The sequence below is a fragment of the Balaenoptera ricei genome, chromosome 20 (genome assembly GCF_028023285.1).
Source record: "Balaenoptera ricei isolate mBalRic1 chromosome 20, mBalRic1.hap2, whole genome shotgun sequence".
NCBI classification, from domain to species: Eukaryota; Metazoa; Chordata; class Mammalia; order Artiodactyla; family Balaenopteridae; genus Balaenoptera; species Balaenoptera ricei.
In genome coordinates, this window is record NC_082658.1 from 48,811,027 (window position 1) to 48,835,953 (window position 24,927).

Sequence of the window (24,927 nt, forward strand, 5' to 3'; positions counted from 1 at the left end):
ACTGTTATTATGTCCGTAAATGCAGTGGCCTCATATTGTTTAGATTGTCATACCTAAAAAATTGATTTATACATTTATACCAAATGTCTATACTTCAGTTTGTGGCTCAAAAAATTTATCAGTTTCCTGACCATTTTCTCTAAAATAGCACTCCTTCTCCCAGGTTACTTTCCATCTTTTTTGTCCTGCTTTATTTTTTCTTTATAGCCATATCACCAGCTGATTATTTACAATAGTTTATTTACATTCTGGAACGTAAGTTCTAAGAGCTGAGAGTTGGTCTTTTTGGATCATTGCCAGTGCCTAGAACATTGTAGGTGATCAATACATGAATGAACAGGTATTTACTAAGTGGAGATACAAAATTAATTGGAGGCAAATATAGCATAGTAAAAAAGCATGAGATATAAAAAGGACTTGGATTTTAGTCACCGCTCTTACATTTATTAATTATATAACCTGAATAAGTCATTTAATCTCTTTGAACGTCAATCTCTTTCCTTTAAAATGATGCTAAAATATTACTACAAAGGGTTATTTGCAAGGGTTATAGGAAATAACAGAAGTAAAAACTTGTTGCAAATATTAATGATTCTATCCCAGCAGTTATTCTTGGAAAATCGGCAGAAAATTCTGTAAAACAGATCAATCTTAAGAAAGCAAGTTATTCTGTCACCTAATCTTCGGTCTTGCAGAACTGTAGAGGCAGAATGAAGTAGTGAGAAAGTACAGCATTGCAAGGGATGGACTTGAACCTCACTTACCAGCTGGCTGACCTTGAGAAAATCTCTTAACCTCTCTGAGGCTTACTTTTGTTATGTATAAAATGTGGGGGGAAATGCTACCTCCAAAGTGTAATTGTTTGAACTAAATGTTACGTTAATTGTGAAAGCACTTTTTAAACTTTGACACAGAATATGTATTTTTAGTTAAATCAATTAATTACCTTTCCTTAAAGAAAATCCTAACCTTGTTTGTTCCACCAGCCAAATGGAAGGAAATATTATTCCAGAATGTGCTCACATGAACTATGGGCAGAAGTATACATACTCCCAATTCTTGCTGCAAGTTCTCCAACTTTGGTGACAGGATGGAACAGAACATGAAAAGACAGAAAAGGAAGATACAGAATGGAAAGAGAAAACAGAGGTTCAAATAGACACAAATAAGTAGCAAAGAACAAGCAGCAAGTAGAATAAGTAGCAAAGTTCTGATCAACATTGAGTATATCTGATTTCTTTTTTTCTTTTTTTAAGTTTTTGATGTGGACCATTTTTAAAGTCTTTATTGAATATGTTACAATATTGCTTCTGTTTTATGTTCTGGTTTTTTTTTTGGCCAAGAGGCATGTGGGATCTTAGCGCCCAGACCAGGGATCGAACCCGCACCCCCTGGATTGGAAGGGGAAGTCTTAGCCACTGGACCGCCAGGGAAGTCCCAAGTCTATATTTAATTTCATATCCCAAGGTCAGGGCCCACTTCATGGATGTGCGATCTGTGCAGCTGCACAAGGTCGGTGCTTGAAAGGGGCTTGCATTTGGTTCAATGCTCTGCTGTTGCTGTCTTGAAATTCTTAATGCTTTTCAAACAGGGGGGCCCACATTTTCATTAGGTACTGGGCCCTGCAAATTATGTAGCTAGTCCTGCTTGCAATCTTTCCACTAGGCTAGAGGACAGGATAATAGCTTACAATCTTAATGACTGCATACAAGGACCACTACTAACTTAAAGGACAATCACTAACAAGTAGACTTTTAATCAGGTTGGTGATCACATATTTGTAGTACCTAAATTCTGAAGTTAACAAAATACTTAGTAAAAGCCAATTTAATTTAAAAGCAGTAGACCAAATTAGAAATGCAAATATTATTTGCCTTTCCCATTTTTGTGGTCTATCACGTCCTAATACAAGGCCAAACGGTGATGTCAGCAAATGAAGTACCTGAATCTAACCTAACTGACGTTTCATTCTGAAACCCAAAAAAAGACCCCAGTGATTATGGATTACCTTCAGTTTTTGATTTAATATCTGCTACCTTACAGTACGCAGAGCAGAGTGACAGTGCCACAGAAATCATCTCTGAAGTGAAAGCCCTAACACAATCCAGTTCAATTAAAGCACACCCTTTAAATAATGTTTTGTTTCTTTCCTGCTCCTGTGGACTGAGAGACAGCTGGTGGCTTTTTCTTCTGAAAGGCTGAAGCTGATGAACTGAACATTTCCCGTGCAGCAAATTCAATTTTTGATGGCTGCAGGCCAAAAAGATACTTTTCTCCCTTAAAGCCAGACTCACCCCACATTGGTCCATTTTGACCTTTGGACTCCGTATCAGTCACCTTCAGTCTCCGACAGTAGTTGGACTGGCCAACCCACAGAGGTCCACTCTCCAGAGAACAAAGGCTTGCTATGTAAAAGAGATGAGCTGTGGGCAGAGATACCATCTGTAGAGAAGGTGCTGAACTCATCCTCTGTGTTTCAGCAGCATGTCCAGGACTGCTGCCACTACAAAAAAGTGAAACTTCACCCCAAAACTTTCTCCGCCTGTGATTTAAACACACACCTTCAGTAAGGAAGGAGCTCGGTTTCGGACAGAGGCAGGCAACCAATACTACTGAATCCAGCATGCAAATGTGGCCTGCATTCTAACATTCCTTTCTCCTTCCCATCTTTTTTCTTTAAGTCTGCCAGAAGCCCCTCTGAGTACTATTTAGATCTTCAGGGACATTCAAAGTAAGACTCTTTAAGAGCTTTAAGAAATATGTATGTATGTATTTCTGGTGTATTTCTGGTGGCGCAATGGTTAAGAGTCCGCCTGCCAATGCAGGGGACACGGGTTTGAGCCTGGTCTGGGAAGATCTCAAGTGCCGCGGAGCAACTAAGCCTGTGAGCCACAACTACTGAGCCTACACGCCACAACTGCTGAAGCCCGTGAGACACAACAAGAGCCTGTGCTCCACAACAAGACAAGCCACCACAATGAGAAGCCCGCGCACGGCAACCAAGAGTAGCCCCTGCTCGCCACAGCTAGAGAAAGCCCGCACACAGCAACAAAGACCCAACGCAGCCAAAAATAAAATAAATAAATAAATTTATTAAAAAAAAGAGAAATACATACACTCTTCTCCTTTCTCCTATATTCAATATTGAAATAACCTCAAAGATGAAAACTTTTTTTCAAGATTTTAAACGGCTTGTTCCCTAAAAAGTTCACCTCCTCAACTTTGAGAAATATACCCACTGCTTCCTATAAACAAGATGAGGAAATTCTAACTTTGTAAGTATAGTTACAAGCATTAACAAACTAAGGTATATGATCATCGTTTAAAATTTCAGTATCCTTAATAAGATAGAACTTTGAGAAATCTCAATGATGCTTAACACCTCCTAAACAGAAAACAATGAAATGTTCAAGGTTAATTTGCTGCAGGACCCTAGGTAAGTGTCAGTTATCTTTTGGCTCAGAAATCTCTAAGTCAAAAATGGTGATGATTTTAGAATAAAATAAAAACATGGGGAGCAAACCTAAATTCACAAACACTACAGATATATTCAACACCATCTCGGGATAATTAATTTCTTCATCTTATCAATGCACTATTATTTCATCTTTCCATAAGTTCTACTCAAATAGCTTACAAATTTTCCATTAGTGCTTCGGTATGAAAGCAATTCCTGATAGGAAAGACAAATAAGGATCAACTTTTCTGGGTCTCCAACTGGTTCAGATGAATTGAAGGATAAAATTGTATCTACCTTGATTTTATTTTTTATTATTTTATCAGCACTATGAAAATGAATTACTAAAATTGTTGGTGGGAGTGTAGACTGGTACAACATTTCTGGTGAGCAAACTGGCAATCTATATCAAAAACTCTAGAAATATGTATACCCTTTGGTCTAGCAATCCCAGAAATGAGTTTTAGGGTATTTCCTTCAGGGACATGTGTAAAGATTTAGGCACAAGGATATTCATTCAGTGAGGCTTTGTTTATAACTGCAAAAAACTGAGCACAATCAAAATGTGCAACAACAGGGCAGACAGAATTCAGTTCTATGGAAAACAAACAACTCTCAAAAAGGATATGAAAGAAACTCATTTGAGGACAATGACAGGATGTTCCCAATATGCTAAGTGAAAAAAAAAAAAGAAAAACAGAGTACAAAGCAAACGATAGAGGACAATCCCATTTTTAAAAGTATATACATACATAAAATAAATAAATAAATAAATAAATAAAAGTATACACATACATAGAAATGCCTGGATGGTACTAACAGTAAATATATTTGGGAGATAAGAATAAGGATAGCTTTCCCAGGCGGCTGCCGAAGATGGCGGAGGGGCAGGTCCTGGTTCTCGATGGCCGAGGCCATCTCCGGGGCCGCCTGGCGGCCATCGTGGCTAAGCAGGTGCTTCTGGGTCGAAAGGTGGTGGTTGTGCGCTGTGAGGGCATCAACATTTCTGGCAATTTCTATAGAAACAAGTTGAAGTACCTGGCATTCCTCCGCAAGCGGATGAACACCAACCCCTCCCGTGGCCCCTACCACTTCCGAGCCCCCAGCCGCATCTTCTGGCGGACAGTGCGAGGCATGCTGCCCCACAGGACCAAGCGAGGCCAGGCCGCTCGGGACCGCCTCAAGGTGTTTGATGGGATCCCGCCGCCCTATGACAAGAAACAGCGGGTGGTGGTTCCTGCCACCCTCAAGGTTGTGCGTCTGAAGCCTACACGGAAGTTTGCCTACCTAGGGCGCCTGGCTCATGAGGCTGGCTGCAAGTACCAGGCAGTAACGGCTACACTGGAGGAGAAGAGAAAGGAGAAGGCCAAGATCCACTACCGCAAAAAGAAGCAGCTCATGAGGCTACGGAAGCAGGCTGAAAAGAACATAGAGAAGAAAATCGACCAATTCACAGAGGTCCTCAAGACCCATGGATTCTTAGTCTGAGCCCAATAAAACTGACCGTTTCTTCTTCATGCTTGGCCTGGCCTGCCCTTCCTCCATCACCACCCTAGGATGTGGGGGACCCCCAGGGGCTGCCATCCAGGTGCCACAGGCAGCCTGGGACTTAGAAGACTGGGTATAGCGAAGGGGCCTTAGCCACTGCTGTTTAAGAAAGGCTTTTTTAAAAGCGTAGACAGTTGTAAGGGCTGTGCAGGCAGAATTTGCCTGTGAACTATTCATTCATGAGAGTTTTAGGACATGGACAGTTTGAACAACCCGTGCTGTTGCAATACTGGCAAAAGTGAGCTGGAAGACCTAATTGGAAGGGCCACTCACGTCGCCTACGGGGAGTCTAAGCTTCCCACATGGTCAGGTACTATACTCTGCAGCTGTTAGGATGTGAGAGAATGCTTGGGCAGCACGAGTCTGGGGTTTTAAAAGGTGTTTATGGAAGGGAAGTACGGCCCAAGGGGTCACAGGCATTGCCCTTGTGTCTTCCCTATATTTTGTGATCCAAAACTAATAAATTATTTTTAAAGAAAAAAAAAAAAGAGTAAGGATAATGCTTTTGGGGGAGAGGAGGAATGCCTCAGTGTTTTCTGTTTTTTCTATAATAAACACGCATTATCTGCAATATTAAAAAATAACCAATACTTTTTGCTTTGTTGATTTTAAGTACCAGTAAGACCAGTTCCATTAAAAAAAAAAAAAAAATCGCTCACCCAGGACACGTTCACTTTTAAGCTGAGTGGGTGGTAAAGAATGAGATATTATCAACTTTACTGTGTATAAGGTAGACAGGCTTTTTAAAGCAAAAGAGATTCTCCATTTGAAAAATTTCCTCAAATGGATTTGTAAGACTGCCATAAAGAGGAGCACTGATATTCCATATTTATTGGTTGATTCTGATTTTAGTTGAGGAAGAAACTAGATGTTATCATTTCTTTAAGAAGCATAATAAACATTCTTACGACACTATCATTTTCTGACAAACGGGGCATATGGCCTTGCTGAGAACTTCTCCAAGTGTGTAAAATGGCAAGAAAGAATTCTAGCAGTGTGAGCATAGCGGCGGACTACCAAGATAACTGAGACTGACCACAGGCGAGACACAAAAGTGAACAGGCCCCAACTCATGAACAGCCAGGACTAAGGTAGGTTCTCAATGGATATACTCAAGTATATTTCCAAGGAGGTAAGTAATAAAGTATGATTAAAATAACAATGGCTTTCAATCTTTAAGTTAGAGAGATGATAACTAGCCAGTCTACAATCTTTAGTTTTTCTTTAACTCTGAAAAAAAATTACACTGGGTTTAAATTCATTTAGTTAGAATCACTAAATGGAAATAAATACAGTTTCTATTTGGCATTTCTCTCAGTGCAGGAGAGTATAATAAGGCACAATCTGCTAAATTTTTAGTAGCTGCAGTAACTCTTCTTTGAATCAATATTGTTAAGCTATCATTTGGGCATTTATATAGTTCTTGGTCTTTATTGATATATAATTATAGGCTTACTTACATATGTGTAAAAGATCCCCCTGTCCACTAGGATGGTTTCCATGTCTACTTAAACTAAGGAGCTGTACATTGCTTATACAACTCTAAATAAGATGAGCCATTAATTGACAACCAGGCCATTAAACTGGTAGCCAAGCCGTTAAGAACAAAATCAGCACACCCTTCCCCTTACAGCTCACTCCACTGGAAATATTACAAGCCCTCTGTGCCATGGGAACCACCTTGCCTACCACACGGTGCTGATGTAACAATATCTAGAGCTATGCACCTGGAGAAAGCAGGGAATGAGGTTTTGCTTTGGATTACTTGAATGTTTCTTTCTTTCCTCCCTCCTTCCCTCCTTCCTTTCTTTCTTTTAACCATAAAGCCACTAGCAGATAGTTTAATGATTTCTGTTCTTATGCTGCCTATGGGGATTTCACACTGCGCTACCAACCACTGGTACTAATTCAACAACAGCCTTGTAAAATTGGCAGCCTTCCTAAATAAGCTATGTAAAGCCTGCAAATGCTGGTTACTGTGCTGTGTAGTCAGTGGGTACTCGATAAAAACGCGATTAAAATTCTGCCCACATGATATATCCCAAATATGCTCATACCTATTTTCTAAAGAACATTATCAGTCTATACAAAAGTATTTCTGGATTCTCCTTCTTACCACAAATGATTAATAGCAGTCATTCACTGAAAACCATCTGTAATATGGCCATGACATCTGCCATATTAGTCTTCCTTTTCTCTCACCACTCAAGTACCCTTTACCTCTGCTTATACAGATCAAGACATTTAAGAGGACCAGAAATAAAGGTCAGCATTCCAGCTCAAATCCTACCATAAAGGCTCATTCACAATAACTTTTTGTCCTCTGAATACCTAAAGCACCAACTGCACCATTCATCTGCCACTTAGCATGTGCTAAATTGTGTTCTTATTTATCCTTTTATTGATCTGTCTTATATCTCTCAACAGACTGAGCATTCTGACTGCAAGAACCATGTCTTGTATTTCTTTGTAACTCCCATGACAATTATGCATATGATGGAATTTTTACCACCAGGCTGGCGTACCACTCTAATTCTTTCTCCTATACTTTGGCTCATGTCAAAAGAGCAAAAATATTAGCTACCATTTACTGAGTGCATACTATTTGCAGTACTTTATAAATATTACATTTAATTAACTTAAATGAACTACATTAATATTAATAGACACTATAAGTTCCATTTTATTGATAAGGAAACCAAGGCTCATGGTGGTTTTATGATATGTTGAACATACTGAAGGTCAAAGAGCTTACAGGTGGTGAAACTGATTGGAACTCAGGTCTGTGTCATTCCAAACACCAGACTATTACTATCAGCCACAAGAACAAATGACAAGTAAGATAATGAATATGTGACCCAAGACACCTTTTAAGAATTTCTAAATAGAGTATTTAATGAATGGGATACTTTAAGAATTGAGTGTGAGATTTTACTGGGGAGGAATGAGCATGACAGGTGTGGGGTTGATAGAATGATCTATACCAAATCTGGTCAAAGGGACGTCCAAAAAGTTGAGCTTCACACATCGTCTAAATCTATTTCATTCCCCTCCTAGGAAGAAAAATTTACACTGAGAATTCACATTCTCCCATAGATGTCCCAACTTCTCAAACTAAATTTCCCCCCCAAAATAAAGATGATAAAATAATAGGAAGTTAAAATTTTTTGGTGTTCATGAGAATTGGGTATATTTTAGGAGAAACACAGTAATTTAAAGGTACCTGGGACAGAGGAGAGTCCCAAAGATATGACATCTCTCTTAAGAGCTCTCTGTTATAAGTGATACTTATTTAAAATCAGTGAAGAAAAATCATAAATACTCTCATTCAATTTATTCCTTATGAAGATCAACTGGCTTTTATTACACAGAATTCAAAGAACAACAGAGATGAGATGCACAGATAAGATGCTAAGCTCATAAACCTGATCAGCCTTTTGTTGAGGTACTAAGCTCATAAACCTGATCAGCCTTTTGTTGAGGTACTGAGGCTTCTTGGGTTGTAAACAGGCCTGCCTATCTGTGGCATGAAGTTTTAAGAATACAGACACCACAGAAGACAAGCGATATGAGGTCCACAATTAGAATTCTCAGGGCTTGAAATGTCTTGTTACGGATCATGAATATCCACGTGAATCTTTGTCAATAAACATTAAGTACAAATGACAAAAGTAACATAATCGTTAACTGAAAATGTTATTGTTCTTTCTTATTAACTATCTCATTTGATCTCCACAGTCCCCTGAAATGAGGCAGATATTATTCTCCCCAAAACATAGCAACAATTTGAACCATTTAGCTCATCATCAAAAAAAAAAAAAAAGAAAAAAAATCAAATAATTCTATGTCTTCTACATCTGGAAAACTGAACTTACAATTAAAAAAAAACCCACTCTAGTACAGGCTAACACTGAAGTTTCTCTTTATTTGAGAGGAATACAAGCCTCTGGATTCTGTGGCTTTAACAGACATATAACTAATGCCAAATCCCTCAGGTTACTAAAAGAAGGGTCACACCCCTCTAAAAACAGATTAACCCAAAAAACAAGAGTTGCCCAATTTGCACAACCTGCAAAAAGGAAGTGAGCCCAAATGTGCCCTTTGGTGTGCAGTACTAGCAATCTATTTATAAATCATCTGCTGCATCCTTTCCAAATCACAGGAACACCTAAAAAGGCCTTGATGTTTTTAGCACATTTCTTCAAGTTAAATCTAATTATGTTAGTGGAAGCAACATCCTGTATAATTCTAACAATGCAAAGCTAACTCTAACTCTATCTGAAAGTAGTTAAGATACTGATTATTATTATTTTTTTGCTTTCACCTTAGAAATTCAGAAACATTATGTGATAGCATCTACACCACTGTTCTTTAGCCCCAAGGCAATTTTGCACACGGTAATTAAGAAGATTCACATTTACTGGAGAAACCCAAGAAGAGAGGGAGCAAGAGGATCTGTAGTTTAGCCCCTCCATTACTCCAAGGTCCAACAGCTCTTGGAGCCAGAGAATGACAACATCCTTAATTATTTGGCTTTGGGCAGTGGTTTCTCAGTGTAAGTCTAAAGAAATTGCCCAATTTCAGGAGTGATTACAGGTGAGCACACAATCCGAAGAACAGTAATTTAGAAAAAAAAATTCAATCAGATTTATCAAAGAAATCTTGCCTTGAGTGCAACACAACCTCTCCATTCCTGTTCATCTTCGTTATGCAGAGTTACTCTTCAGTTAACTGGTTTCCAGTAAGGCCAAATTTGAGAGCTTTTTTCCTCTCTGTTCCAAGCCAATTACTGCTCTACTGACTTCAAAGCAGCACAAGTGCAGATAAAGCCACACAAAGTTATCACTGCTAATGAAAACACAAATGTACCTTTTACTCTGACAATTAACTTCTCCTTCATATTTGAAGGCCATAACACCTAGAAGATTAATTCACTTGATGTAAACTTATTTGAGCACCTTTTAAATAACATTCTACCTTTTAAGGCTATATTACCTATTCAAGGATCAGAAACAAGCACAAAAACAGTACTGATTTAAAATCAAAGAGACATCTCATGCCTTTTAAAAATATTATTATTAGTCTCTTTACCCACCAACGAGAGAAAAAAAGCTCTTAAATCATAAATGAATGCCCGGCTTCAATCACTGAATTATCAATTATTATAATTATGTTCATCCATTTCTGCAGAGGACAAATCTAGATTTTAAAAGTATCATGGACGATAAACACACTTATTCAATAGAACAAGGAAATTTAAGAATTTGAAAGGCAAAACAATTTCATAAAATTATAACATTTGGAGTAGGACTTCTTGGTTCTAGGCTTTTAAAGTACAGTATTTCTGCTAAAGAACTGTTTTAGAGCTAGAAAAAGATGGAAGACTACACCTAAATCATTCAACAAATCATATGTAAGCTGGACAAAGGGAGCACCAAAGATTCAACAAATATTTGAATGAAAAAATCTTAAAATATTAGTAAAACAATTCCAGCAATATGTTAACAAATAATGCAAACAGCATGAAAGGACAATTCAACTTTTGCAACTCAGCGTGTCACTGCATTCCCAGGAAAGGGGGGAAATATTATTCTTCCAACAGATGTCCAAAAAACACGTAATAAAATTCAATAACTATATCTAATTTAAAAATATTTGAAATTGGGAATAGTAGGAAATATCTTCAACTTGGTAAGTGATCTATGCTGGAACCTACAGCACACAATACATATATTTAGAAAACATAAAAAGCATCCCTTTTACAATGGAAAACAAGATAAGACCACCAGCATGGCTCCTCTTTAACACTACACTAAAGCCTAAGGCAAAGCGATGAAGAGTTACACTTAGAGAAAACCCATTTACAGATGATATAATCATCCACCCAGAGAAGTCAAGAAAATCAACTAAAATATCTATTAGACATTAGGACCAAGAGTTTAGCAAGGTGGTCTGATACAAAAGCAAATACTATAAAAAGCAATTTTACTACACACCTACAGGGACTAATTAGAAAACATCATGGGAAAGAAGAGCTCATTCACAAGAGCAACAAAAACTTTATAAAACACCCATGAATATACCTAATAAGAAATGTGTAACTACTGTATGAGGAAAAGTGTAAAATTTAAATGAAGGACATTTTAAAAACAGTGGATAAACAGACACACATACCGCATTCCTCATCGAGTAGGCTCATTTTATAAAGCTGTTAATTCTTCCTAAACCTAGTTCAGTACAATTTAAATAAAAATCCCAATAGGGTTTTTAAAAGTAGAAATTGACCATCTGTTTCTGAGACTTACCTGGAAAATAAGCAAGAGTAGCTAAGATATTTAAAAAACACATACACTGAGGTAGGCCTTGTGATACAAGATATCAAAATGTCCACTAAATCTACATTAAGTAAAAATGTGGTATTGGTGTATGAAAGAAAACATGTCAATAGGACTTAATATATAATACGAATAGCATTTCAAATCAGTGAAGTGAGAATGAGCTAAATAAATGGTATTGGAATAAATGACTGTCCATTTGGAAAAAAGGTAAAGTTAAAGCTCGACCTCACACAATAAATACAGGCATACCTTGTTTTGTTGTGCTTCTCTTTATTGCGCTTCACAGATACTGCATATTTTTTTTTAAGGTTTTTTTAAGGTTTGTGGCAACCCTGAGTAGAGCAAGTCTACTGGTGCCATTTTTTCAACAGCATTTGCTCACTTCATGTCTCTGTGTTACCTTTTGGTATTTCTTGCAATATTTCAAACCCTCCACCACCAAAAAGATCAAGACTTGCTGAAGGCTCAGATGAGGGTTAGCATTTTTTAGCAATAAAGCATTTTAAAATTAAGGTAAGCAGATTGTTTTTTTTAGACATAATGCTACTGCACACTTTACAGACTACAGTGTAAACATAACTTTTATATGCATGGGGAAAGCAAAAAATTCGTGTAACTCATTTTATTGTCACATTCACTTTATTGTGGTAGTCTGAAACTGAACCCGCATTATCTCCAAGGTATGTCTGTGAAGATAAATTACAGTTTTAAAGAGTGAAATATTTTTAAAGTGTAGACATACTAGAAAAATACAAAAGAGTATTTATAATCCTGGGAGTGGGTGGGAAGGGGTTTTTAAAAGCCAGATGCAAAACTGAAATCGTAAGAGAAAATACTGACAGATTTTACTACATAAAAATTAAAAACTTTTGGGACTTCCCTGGTGGCACAGTGGTTAAGAATCCGCCTGCCAATGCAGGGGACACAGGTTCAAGCCCTGGTCCGGGAAGTTCCCACATGCCGCGGAGCAACTAAGCCCGTGTGCCACAACTACTGAGCCTGCGCTCTAGAGCCCGCCAGCCACAACTACTGAAGCCCTCATGCCTAGAGCCCATGCTCCACAATAAGAGAAGCCACCGCAATGGGAAGCCCGCGCACGGCAACAAAGAGTAGGCCCCCGCTCACCACAACTAGAGAAAGCCCGTGCACAGCAATGAAAATCCAACACAGCCAATAAATTAAAAAAAGAAAAAAAATTAAAAACTTTTATACAAGATGCAAAATTAAAAGACAAGCAATAGGCTGGGCAAAGTATTTTTTAAATATATTCAGAATATACAGAGTACTACATGAAAATGAAAAAAACTACCAATAGAAAAATGGTTGAAGTACAAACATGCAAATTACAGAAGAAAAATGAGCAAGACCAATAAAAATACAAAAGGATCCTAAAGTTCTTCAGTAGTAAGGGAAGTGCAAACAGAGGAGTGTTTAAGAGCAGGGGTCCTGGAGTGAGACTGTCTGTGTTTGCATCCTGGCTGTATTACCTTAGACAAATTACTTAACATCTCTGTGCCTCTCATGTGTAACTGAGGATACACCTAAATCAAAGCTGTTAAGAACAGAGAATGAGATAATATGCATAGTACTCAAAACAATGCCTGGCACACAGTAAGAGCTCAGTAAAAAATTAACAGCTATCTAATATCACTAATATTACCAGGTTTGGTGAAGATACCTATGTAAGTATATAAGTAAGATATACTCTTACTTATAGCTGGTAAGAGCAAATTGGCAAAGCAAATTGCAAAGCATTTTGGCAGCATGTATCGAAATTTTAACAGGTACATACCATCAGACGCAGAAATTCCACTGCCAGAATTTTATCTAAAGAAATGTTCCCACATATATACAAAGCATCAGGACTTTGAGTGCAGCATCATTAAGAGCTCTAGATTTGGAGACAGGAAATGCTGGTTCTAGTTTCAGTTCTACCAATAGCAAATCATGTAATCCCTGTGGCAATCACTTCACCATTTTGATTTTTTAGTTTATTTACTCTGCAAAATGTGGATAATGACTTGCCCAATCTGCCTCACAGGAATACTTTAAGGTAGTGGTTTCCAAACTGTGGTCCCTGGATCAGCGTCATCAGCATCCTCTAGGAACTTGTTAGAAATTTAAATTCTCTAGTCTCACCCCAGACCTACAGAATCAGAAACTCTGGGGGTGTAGGCAGCAGTCTGTGTTTCAATAAGCCATCTAGGTGATCCTGATGCAAGCTTAAGTTCAGAGATGAGCACATGTGAAATCACTTGCATAACTATACAGCAGAACTGAAAGAGCATTCGTACTACCACTAATAAACACAAAAAATAAAGCACCTTTCAACTTCATGAAAAGGTACATTTTGGATAATCATCTCAATATGCTCCTCTGTTGCTGAGCTTGAGCTTCAGAAAGCACTGATGTGAAGCTAGGAAGTCAAACTCATATATGTAACTAAGTAAATAAATACAAGTATTTTGGGTCAAGGATAAAAAGCTCAAGGTAACCTCATTAACAAATCAAGCAATGTCTCAAGCTTCTAAGTTCCAAGACTTTTTTTTTTTTTTTTTTTTTTAAGTTCCAAGACCTTTGATCAGCGGTTTTCATAATGGGAACACTGCTTTAATGATAGCCTTTGCCAGCATTTTATCTACTAATTCTTGATCCTCCCCTGAACTTTTCAGGACACAAAAATAGTCACCTATTTGTCGATAAGCTATTTGTTTGGCATATAACAATAACATTAGAAAAGCCTTGGCCCCTTGCTTAGCAACTTCACTTCTCAGAGATTGAAGGCTGGCTCTCTAAAAATAACATAGGTTTAAAAAAAATAACATAGGCTCCCATATTTTCAGAAGTTCAGATTTTTGTTTTATTTAAAAGCATGTGTAGATTCTTAAAGGGTATGGAACTTTTCATGATCATTTGAGCAGTCTGATCCAAGACTCTTGAAGTTTGATCAGATGATGCTTGGGTTGCGCACATATATTTTTCTAGTAGGATTAACACTTATGACAGTAACTATTCTTTGTTTCTGGAGTTAATTCAATCACTTCTTAATGTTCTTCTCTGAATACATAAGAAATAACACTATATTTGGTGAGTTTTACACAATGGTAAGGGGAGACCTTAATCTAATAATGATGATATAATTCCCAATAAAATACAGTAATACCCAAGCTATTCTCTAATTTCACCTATATGTATATACACACAGTTAAAAGTCAAGAAATTCGAAAGAGCCTGTGAAATCACCAAAATAGGTATCCAAAGGCCCTACTCTAAAGGTCATTAACTTTCTCCATAGGGAAGCCCCTAAGATCTCACTGTGGTCTTTTTACTCTGACACAGTTCTCATGGGATTTGTTACATGGTTTACTTGGTTTCTAAACCCAGAGCAAATCTGAGGCAGCAAATGAGAAAAGGAAAAAAAGCTCTTATGAGTGGGTCCTCAGCAATGACAAGAGAACCACTGGGCTAAGAGTACTCAGGTGTCAAGGTACCCCTTCCCCCAAACATACACTTAAAATTCAGTCTTCACTTAAGGACCTTAAATCTTAATCTTTTAGTTGCTCCCATTCATCACTGCTATTTACATATCTGGCACCACAGGGAAATGCTCACACCAGTTAAGTTTTTACTGTATCAGGCCTTAGAAACAATACTTCCCTTTAGGAAGGAGATTTTTTTTAAAAATATTTATTTATTTGTTTGTTTATTTGGCTGTGCCGGGTCTTAGTTGCGGCATGCGGGATCTTTTAGTTGGGGCGTGCAGGATCTAGCTCTCTGACCAGGGATGGAACCTGGGCCCCCTCCATTGGGAGCATGGCGTCTCAACCACTGGACCACCAGTGAAGTCCCAGGAAGGAGATTCTTAACCTTTTATAAGATCACATTACTTTGAGAATATGATTTTTAAAAATATATTTACCCAACTTTTTCATATGATCTCAAGGAGTTCATTAAGCTTCTAAGGCCAATTCATGGTTTCAGTAACCATAGACCCCAAATTAAGAACTTCTGCATTAGGTGCCAAAAATGTGTGTAAGTTAACAAAATTTAGGGTTTTATTCAGAATGATCTTTAAAGATTTTTTTTCTTTTTTTGGCTGTGTTGGGTCTTTGCTGCTGTGCGCGGGCTTTCTCTAGTTGTGGCGAGCGGGGACTACTCTTCGCTGGGGTGCACAGGCTTCTCACTGCGGTGGCTTCTCTTGTCGCGGAGCACGGGCTCTAGGGGCACGGGCTTCAGTAGTTGTGGCTCGCGGGCTCTAGAGCGCAGGCTCAGTAGTTGTGGCGCACGGACTTAGTTGCTCTGCGGCATGTGGGACCTTCCCAGACCAGGGCTTGAACCCGTGTCCCCTGCATTGGCAGGCGGATTCTTAACCACTGTGCCACTAGGGAAGCCCCTAAAGATTTTTAAATGATGATGAACTGGGCAACACTATAAATGTAAAATAAAAATAATGGCTAAAGCAATACTAATAAATACACTTTAGAAGAAGTGAATATTAGCAAAACTCTCTTAAGAAAAAAAAAAGTGGGCTTCCCTGGTGGCGCAGTGGTTGAGAATCTGCCTGCCAATGCAGGGCACACGGGTTCGAGCCCTGGTCTGGGAAGATCCCACGTGCCGTGGAGCGGCTGGGCCCGTGAGCCACAATTGCTGAGCCTGCGCGTCTGGAGCCTGTGCTCCGCAACAAGAGAGGCCGCAATAGTAAGAAGCCCGCGCACCGCGATGAAGAGTGGCCCCCGCTTGCCACAACTAGAGAAAGCCCTCGCACAGAAACGAAGACCCAACACAGCCATAAATAAATAAATAAATAAAAATACTTAAAAAAAAAAAAAAAAAAAGACTTAAAAAAAAAAAAAAAGAAAGAAAAAAAAAAGTGGTAAAAGAGAGACAAAAAGGAAAAGAGAAATATTCTGCAAATTCTTTAAAAGACTGCCTACCTTAGCAGCAAAACTCTTCGTGTAGCAAATGTTTTCACTACTAAGTTGAAGATGTCAGCACATAAAGATAACTCCTAAGACATGAGTGTCAAAAGTGACCTTGCAACTACTAAGACAGAAGATCATTTTTCTAGTGGTTAAGAGCACTGGCCTAGGAAACATCTGGATTCTAAGGACAGTTTTGTCATTTACGAGCTATATGGTCTTGAGTAATTACTTAACTTCTCTAAGCCTTAGCTACATTATCTGTAAACAGAATAAATTAGTTCATAGGGTGGCTGTGATGATTAAATGAGATAATAATACGCATTAAACTTAGCACAGTGCCAAGTGGTCAATAAATGGCAGCTATTAGTTTTTGTTTAATTTCAATTAACCCATTTTCCTGGGCAGGGGTTTACAGCTTGTAAATTGTTACCACACATATAATCGTTTACGATCCTCTGGGGTAGGAACCACCGTATCCTCATTTTACAGTTTAAGAAATTGAACTCAAATGACTTACCCAAAGTCACTAATTAGTAGGAAAAGAAATCTGTACTTGCTTGACCATACTAGAAAGCAAGATTCAAAACCCCTTTCCCCCACAAAGCTTAGAAGCTCTGCCTTTTAAGTTTTGTTTAACCTTTTTCTTAAACTGTAATTAAATATATATAAAATTTGCCATTTAACCATTTTTAAGTGTACAGTTCAGTGCCAATAAATACATTCACATTGTTGTGCAACCATCACCACCATCCATCCCCATAACTTTTTCTTCATCCTCAAATGAAATTCTGTACCTATTAAACACAAACATCTCATTCCCCTCCTCCAACCCCTAGCAACCAGACTACTCTAAGGTCCCTCACATAAGTGGAATTATAACAATATTTGTACTTTGTCACTGGCTTATTTCACTTAGCATGATGTCTTCAAAGTTCATCCATGTTGTAGCATATATCAGAATTTCCTTCCTTTTTAAGGTAATGGACACGTGGGTTGCTTCCATTACCTTTTTAAAAGTATTGTTAACACTTATTTTGAGATTGGTTATCCACTTTCAGATTATTCACTCCAATTGTCCTTTTTTTTTTTTAAAAAAAAAGGGAAAATACAAGTAAACAGTTGATGTAATTCTTTAGAGTTTATAATACAGAACAGTAAAACCACGATACTGCGGGGGGATATTGTTTTTTCGGTGCGCCACCATGAATCAACACAAAGGAAAAAACTTGAAATGCAAATTTGATTTGGTAAGAGAGCAAAACAGTTAGTTAAAATAATAAATTAGCTTTAAGATTATCTATAAATCACTTTACATGCTATTCTTGGGACCTTTAATAAGGGATAATGGAAAGTTTCTATTGTTGGACATGAAACTAAAAAGTTCTTTAGGGTTGACCTGGGAGGGAAAGAGAGAGAAGTTGCTCAAGTGCCAGGAGTCTGGGAAAACCTCAGTAGATGACTCTCCTTGAAGCTACTCCGAATGAATGCTAATACACTACAAAGACCAAACTGCTGCTATCTAAAAGTAACCCTAAATCACTCAACTAGTTTAAGGATGCAACTTGAATAGATGGGAGTTCCTCTACTTCGCCCTTTTTAACTGTGAGATGAGAGTTCCTCTACTTCGCCCTAACTGTGAGATGAGATTAACCACAAGCTTGAGCACACAGTTCTCAGAAATAGCTAAACCACAATGGAAGGGAGGAACAACTCTAGAGACTTTGAAAACAGTTAAGATTCAAAGATGCAAATGAATCGTGCACTTTGGCGATTGAAGGTGTGCATACAGGCTTGGGTTGTTAGCACGTACTACTACAGGCGGAGACAAAAAGAAAAAGAGCCAAACTACTAAAATCCAGTTTTATGAAATAATTTCAGACTACAGCCAGCGGGTGTTAAGAATGAACTGCCTTTCTTCGTGTGCACGGCTTGTAACAGAAACCTATGGTCACAAGCAAACTTATATGAAACAAGAAAACAAAACAACAAACACGGTAGCTTGAGCACCAGCAGGACCCGCAAGGGAGTGCTAGCTTTTCCGGCCGGCGGTTCAGAGCTACTGACCGCCCTTTCAGCCCAAGTCTCCCGAAAGCCATACGGCTGTCACTCAGTTATCACAGACAATTTCCCTGGGGCGACCTCACTTTGAGATTCTCTCAAAGTTTACCAGAAATTCTCCCAAAGGATTCTTCTGTCCGCCTCCCCACCCCCAGGACACTTTCTCCCTCCAAGAATTACCCTTCCCCTCCACCCCACTATGCCCCCAGACGCCCCGAGACCTGCAAGCAAGCAGGATGCGATTTCGCCCTTGCTTGCTCCCAACTGCCGGGGGAAAGCGGCTGCTGAAAAGCAAACTTTCCGAGCGTTCACAGAGGGTGGGAGGGCGCGTGGCGCACTCACAGCTGGTTGATGGCGTTCTGCGAGATGACCGCGTTGGCAGAGAAGTAGGGGATCATGTCGGGGCCACTGAGGCTCCAGGTGCAGGCGGGGGGCGCCTTCCTCTCGCGGGCCAACGTGCTCAGGGTCATGGGGCCGGCTCAAGGCGCACAGCTCCGCATCCCGGCCCCCGCCCGGCTCCGGCACAAGGCGCTCGCTTTGGGCTCCGCCGGACTGGAGGCGCGGACAGCGCGGACTCCCGGCGGCAGAAGTGGGCCCGCCGGGTCGCGCAGAAGCAGCTGCCGCAGCCCTGGGGCTCGGCTGTGGAGTCCCGGCGGCCGGGCGCCTCCAGCAGCCCGCCCCAACTCGCGTCCGGGGCGGGGCGGGGCGGGGCGGGGCTGAGCGCGCCGAGGGGAGGGTCCTGAGACCAGAGAGGGTCGGCCCCGCGGGCGCCCCGCCCCGGAGCTCTTAGCACCCGCCGGATCCGCTGTCGGCGTCGGAGCCTGGGGAACAAGGGTCGGCCCCAAGCCACCTCGGCTTGGGTGAAGGAGTGAAGGGAGCCGGGGGGTAGGCCAGGAAGGCTCGCATTTCATTGGAATGTTTCAACAGAAAGGTCCTGCCTCTTAATCGGCTTTATGCATGAACCTCAAACAAACCCCATTTTTCAAATGACCTTAAAACTTTAAAAGGCTGTACACTCGCAAATGCAATAAATGTTTATCAACGGCTTCCTATGTGCTACGGGCTAGGAAAATGCTGAGATAAACTGGATTTTTTTTTTTTTATAGTTGAAGCTGTGGTGGGGAAAAAAGGTCTATCTACACTGTCGATAACATCTGCTAATGCTTGTAAATAAATTTACTAACCATCCTCCAAACCAAGGATTCCCAGCCTTAACTGCACATATGAATCCACCTGTGGAGATTTAAAAAAATCCCAATGCCCGGTTGCACCCTAGACAAATCAAATCGGAATCTCTTAAGGTTGGGATCTAGAAGTCAGTATTTTTCAAAGCTCCCCTGGTAATCCCATTGCGCAGCCTGGTTGAGAACTACTGTGCCAAATGATCTAGAGAGGAAGACGGGCTAGAGATTATATCCTCACTGTACCGATGTGGAAACACTGAGGGTCTAGCCAGATGATCTTATTTGTAAGTGACTTAGATAGGAACTTAGATAGGAACTCCCGTTTTATAACTCCTGATCTAGGGCTTTCCCCACCAAACCCTATTCCCTGATGCTTTATGATTTTCCTTAACAACTCGCTGAGCAGTGCCTTTCACCTGAACAGGGACCAGATCTGTAAAAAGAGAATCTCTTTTCTCTCTCACCTACACACTATGCTATGTGTAGTGGCTTACAAAAGGGACTGGCCCCCTGCAGGCACTCAGTGGAAGTTAGCTTCCTGGGTTTCCCTGGTGGTGCAGTGGTTAAGAATCTGCCTGCCAATGCAGGGAACACGGGTTCGAGCCCTGGTCCGGAAAGATCCCACATGCCGCGGAGCAACTAAGCCCGTGCGCCACAACTACTGAACCTGCGCTCTAGAGCCCGCGAGCCACAACTACTGAGCCTACGTGCTACAACTACTGAAGCCCACGTGCCTAGGGCCTGTGCTCCACAAGAGAAGCCCCCGTAATGAGAAGCCCGCGCACCGCAACGAAGAATAGCCCCCGCTCTCTGCAACTAGAGAAAGCCCGTGCGCAGCAACGAAGACCCAATGCAGCCAAAAATAAATAAATTAATTAAAAAAAAAAGTTAGCTCCCTTATCTCTTGTCCTTACTGCCTCATCAGAACAAGTATTTTTGGGCATCAGTATTTTTAGCTTTTATGAATACTTGACTAAAATATACATCGATATAAGTTGCTTTAGGAATTCCAGAGCCAAAAATTAATAATTTAAAAAAAAGCGACTTCACTATCATAAGAGATCATGAGAAAAAAATATAAGAGAAATTAGAATTATAAAAGAGACTATAACTAGGAAGACCTCACTTTACTACTCAGCATATGCTAGAATCAAAAAGAAATAAGTCTTTGTTTTATATAAAATTTCAAACTTCTTTTCCTATTGGGAAGTTTGGCAATTTTCAAAATACTAGTAATGAAATAATCTAAACTATAAATTCTATGTCTACAACCAGAGTCCCTCTTTTGTTAGTTGATCCTTCCATAAAACAAAGTTGTTGCCAAGGCACTGAGGGACTGGAAATATTGCAAACTCATGCCAGAAATAGATATCTAAATTAGGAAGGAACTAGTTGGCAAGTGAAGAGTTAATGAAAGGTCTGGACTTTGGAGTCCAGTGCATCATCATCTTCATCCATCTCTAGGAAGGAAAAATTTTGAAAGATTTATTCAGGCTATGTCAGCAGGCACCCAAATGGCAGTGTAAGAAAAAATCTGCTGATACACCCCAAAATAAATTGCTTTAAATATCTGGCAAACTTGCCAGTTTGAAACTTCTTCCAGGCTGTAATTTATTACAGCCTCCTGCAGTGATTTTTTAAAAAAAACAAAAAACAAAAAAACCATAGCAGGCTGTTTGGAACAGCACTGTTAAGGTGAGTCCAGTTCCTTTTATGACACAGCAGTGATAAGATTTTATTGAAGTCAACACATAAATGACGCCGTTTAGGAAAAGATTATGTCATGGTAATCATTTGTATCTGCCGGAAAAAGAACTCAGCAGGAAATGTATCTTACTCAGTGCAACACTTAATATCTCTGGCATTTAAAAACGATAGAGATAAAGATTTCATAAATATGTATACTTGTCTTTTATAAATAGGTTCCTATAGTGACACCCCATAAGTGCATAGTCCTTTGTTTCTCCTCAAAAGACTTCTGTCAATGCCCATTCAACAAAAGGAGACTATTTTAACACCCCCATCGAGGCCTTTTCAAAAGCTTTTCAAAGTTAAATTCTCATTTTGAACTGTAATATAGAAAATTGGGAAAGTGCTAGAACATGCCTCTTGGTTTTTAAGGAAAAAAAAAAAATCATCTCTGCAGACTGAGGTACCTTTAAGGAAATAGTTCTTTCTACTACTGTTTCAAAAAGTTGAACAAATTCCGTTTCTTTTCACAATCTGCAGAGTGTCAAAATGTCAATCAATTTAGTTTCAGCTCAATTTAATCCTTTACTCTCCAGTGTCAGGAAACAAGGCTCTAGGGAGCAAGTTCTCTGTACCCAAGCATCTAGGAATTCAAAAATGATTCCAAATTAAATTGAGCAGCATGAAATAAACTAAGCTAGTTTTCTACTCCACATGAAGTCAGAAGGGGCTGTCTCTAAAAAAAAAATCTGCACAAAGGCCCTGAAGAAAAATCGCTGCATTTCTTTATACTGTTGCTTGAATTCAGTAGATTTGAAATGAATTTTGTCATGTCATTTGCTGACTATTTCAAGGGTCAGAAATATGAATATTCTAAAATGTTAATTTGGCTCTTGACAGCATTAGCTATGACCAAATTAAATTTTTTGTAGAGTCATATATTAATAGCATTAAAAAAATTTTAAAGTAATAGATGTCTCTTGTATCTATAAGATACTTCCATTACTATGTTTCCATGTGTCCCTCCATAAGGTATAAACACTGTAAAACTGTATAAAACCAGAGACTTGCATACTGACCTAACTGTACTCCAGGACAGGTCCAAAGGTGAAATGTGAAGGATGTGAACATGCTTTTGTTGCTGTAACAAAATTTCAACATGGGTGGATCACTTGAACGGACAATAGCTAAGGAGCTAAAAGGTGACAATGTTATAGTATCAAAAACTGTGGGCTAGAAACCAGAGGACCTAAATTTAGTTCTAACACAGTCATTTAATAATCTAAGATTTTGGCCAAGTCACTTAACTTCATCTGTAAAATGGGATAATAAAACCCTAAGGAAATATCCCAAGATCTGTTTTTGGGAGAGTCGGGAACCTTAGGAAAGAAATTTCATCCAATCTGGAGATCCTGAAAAATGGATTTAATCCACTTAATGTAGTCATTTAGTTCAAAGCAGTACAGCCCAACAGTTAAAAACTCTGGCTGGACTTCCCTGGTGGCACAGTGGTTAAGAATCCGCCTGCCAATGCAGCGGACACGGATTCGATCTCTGGTCCGGGAAGATCCCACATGTTGTGGAGCAACTAAGCCCATGCGCCACAACTACTGAACCTGCGCAGGCTCTAGAGCCCATGAGCCACAACTACTGAAGCCCGTGCGCCTATAGAGCCCATACTCCGCAACAAGAGAAGCCACCACAGTGAGAAGCCTGCGCACCTCAAAGAAGAGTAGCCCCTGCTCACTGGAGCTACAGAAAGCCTGCACGCAGCAACAAAGAGCCAACACAGCCAAAAATAAATATAAATAAATAAATTTATTAAAAAAAGAACTTTAAAAATAATTTTTTTTAAAGTTTATAAAAAAAACCCAACAAACTCTGGCCTTGGAATTAATCGGCTGAGTTTGAATCCTAGTGCCACCATTAGCTATGAACTTTAAATAGCTACTTAACCTAGGGCTCAATATTAGTACCTAATTTATGAAGTTATTGGGAGGATTAATTAAATTAACACATATAAAGCACTGAAAAGAGTGCCTGGCACAAAAATCTACTTTTTGGCCTTAATGGCTCTGTAAGCTTAAGAGAGCTAAGGGAAAGGTTGAGGAGATTGCCCTTCAGGAATAAAATCAGAGAGTTGGAGCGTTCAATAAAGAATCTTAGATCAGAGTGCAGGACTATAATACATTTTTACATTTTTATTAAAATGTTTCTGCTTTTCTAACTCTTCCGTGTATCTTATCCTTTGAGTGTTTCTCTGAGGTAAAAGACCTATGTGCTTTTCTTTAGGTTGTTCAGAAAGCGTGTGTGTGCGTGTGTGGGGGGAGCAAGGGGACTCTGAAGTCAGTCTGGCAACCTTCAGGTAAAGTCCACTGTGCGTTTTAGTTTATTCACTGAGAAAATGAAAATGTTGGACTAGAGATAATCCTCTATGCTCTTTTCCACCAACCTGAAAAACAGCTAAAGTGGGCAACATTAAAACGGCAATGAATCTGATATCAGAAAGTTCTAGACTCTAGCTACTTTGTCCACAGGCAGAACTTACTGTTCCAGCCCTGGTTCTTTTAATCTTAAAGTGGGATGGTAATGCTTACCTCCCAGGTTTACTAAGATACACAGACACAAGTGTTTGTAAACAGGACAGCACTAAATTTTTGTATTATTACCGTCCATAAATTGGCCAATCAGCTTCCAATAACAGAAAGCATTGTATTTGTTTGTATTTGGGATGAGAAGTTAATCAATGAATGAAAATTAAAATACAAATAAACTTCCCCTATATACCACCATTTCATTCAGGAAGTCTTTACTATTATTGTTTACCAGGCAGTTAATTATATATTGCCATCTTGTAGTAACATGAGATCTGCAGTGCTTACTGGGATTTTGCTTTCTTTTTTTTAAGCTTTGAAATAATAGTATTAACTTATATAACTTTATTTTTTAAATACCTAGTCATAAGAAAGAATGATTATACCAATCAGAAGACCTATTTGTATTTTTATGTTTTCTCTAAGGGGCTTGATCTAGAGAAATAAATAGTAAATTAATCTCCTGAGGGTCAAAAGGGAGAAAACCAACACTTTAAAGAGTTACAAAGCAAAAAGCCTGTTACCTAGAGTAGCACAACAGTCTGTCTCCTGTTAATCTGTAAAATGCTAGGATAAAACTCTCAAGATAATACCCCTAATTTTTAAACTTGTTGCCCAGACAGTACCTAGAGGTATCTTGCTACACTTAGTCAAAGGCACTCTTCATTCAATACAATACACTAAACTCTGTAAACAAAGGCTCTTAAAAGTGATCAAGTTTTGCAATCACCATGAGGCTAATAGTTTTATTTAAAAGAATATCTGACAATAGTTTTAAACACTGGATTAAACAATGTCACTGAGCCCTTCCAATCCTTTCTATGGAACTTTCCACCATAAGAGCAATGGGGAATACCGAAAAGATCTGCCTATCAACTCCATGAGAGGCAGATCTAAGGCACTCATCCCCCATAGTCTTAACCATATGCTCTAGTAGGAAGAGATGCCGAAATGCTGCTTTCTTCAGGTTACAAAAGCCTCACACTCTATTGTTTAGTAAAAACAACAGGCATTTATAGATCACTTTTCACATCCAACACACCTTACAAAACATTTAACCATTTAATACTCACAATCTCTTTAAACATTAAAAAAAATTTTTTAAACACATGCTCAAAAACATTTTTTTTTAGTATT

General features: G+C 39.1%; 2 protein-coding genes across 8 annotated transcripts in view; one reads left to right on the forward strand and one right to left on the reverse strand.

Moving 5' to 3' along the window:
* SSH2 (slingshot protein phosphatase 2) overlaps positions 1-24,927 on the reverse strand; it is a 246,683-nt gene that overhangs the window by 91,394 nt on the left and 130,362 nt on the right. The window contains exon 1 of one of the 7 annotated variants that reach the window (XM_059908623.1): positions 18,666-18,969. The exons of the other annotated variants lie outside the window; for them this stretch is intronic. Coding sequence (XP_059764606.1) covers positions 18,666-18,793 — 128 coding nt within the window. The 5' untranslated portion in view covers positions 18,794-18,969. Of the gene's footprint in view, positions 1-18,665; positions 18,970-24,927 lie in introns of those variants that run through there. 7 annotated transcript variants of the gene reach the window in all.
* Positions 4,323-4,974, forward strand: LOC132354945 (large ribosomal subunit protein uL13-like). Its single transcript, XM_059907094.1, has one exon. The coding sequence runs from the start codon at positions 4,334-4,336 to the stop codon at positions 4,943-4,945; it is 612 nt and encodes a 203-aa protein (XP_059763077.1). The 5' UTR covers positions 4,323-4,333; the 3' UTR covers positions 4,946-4,974.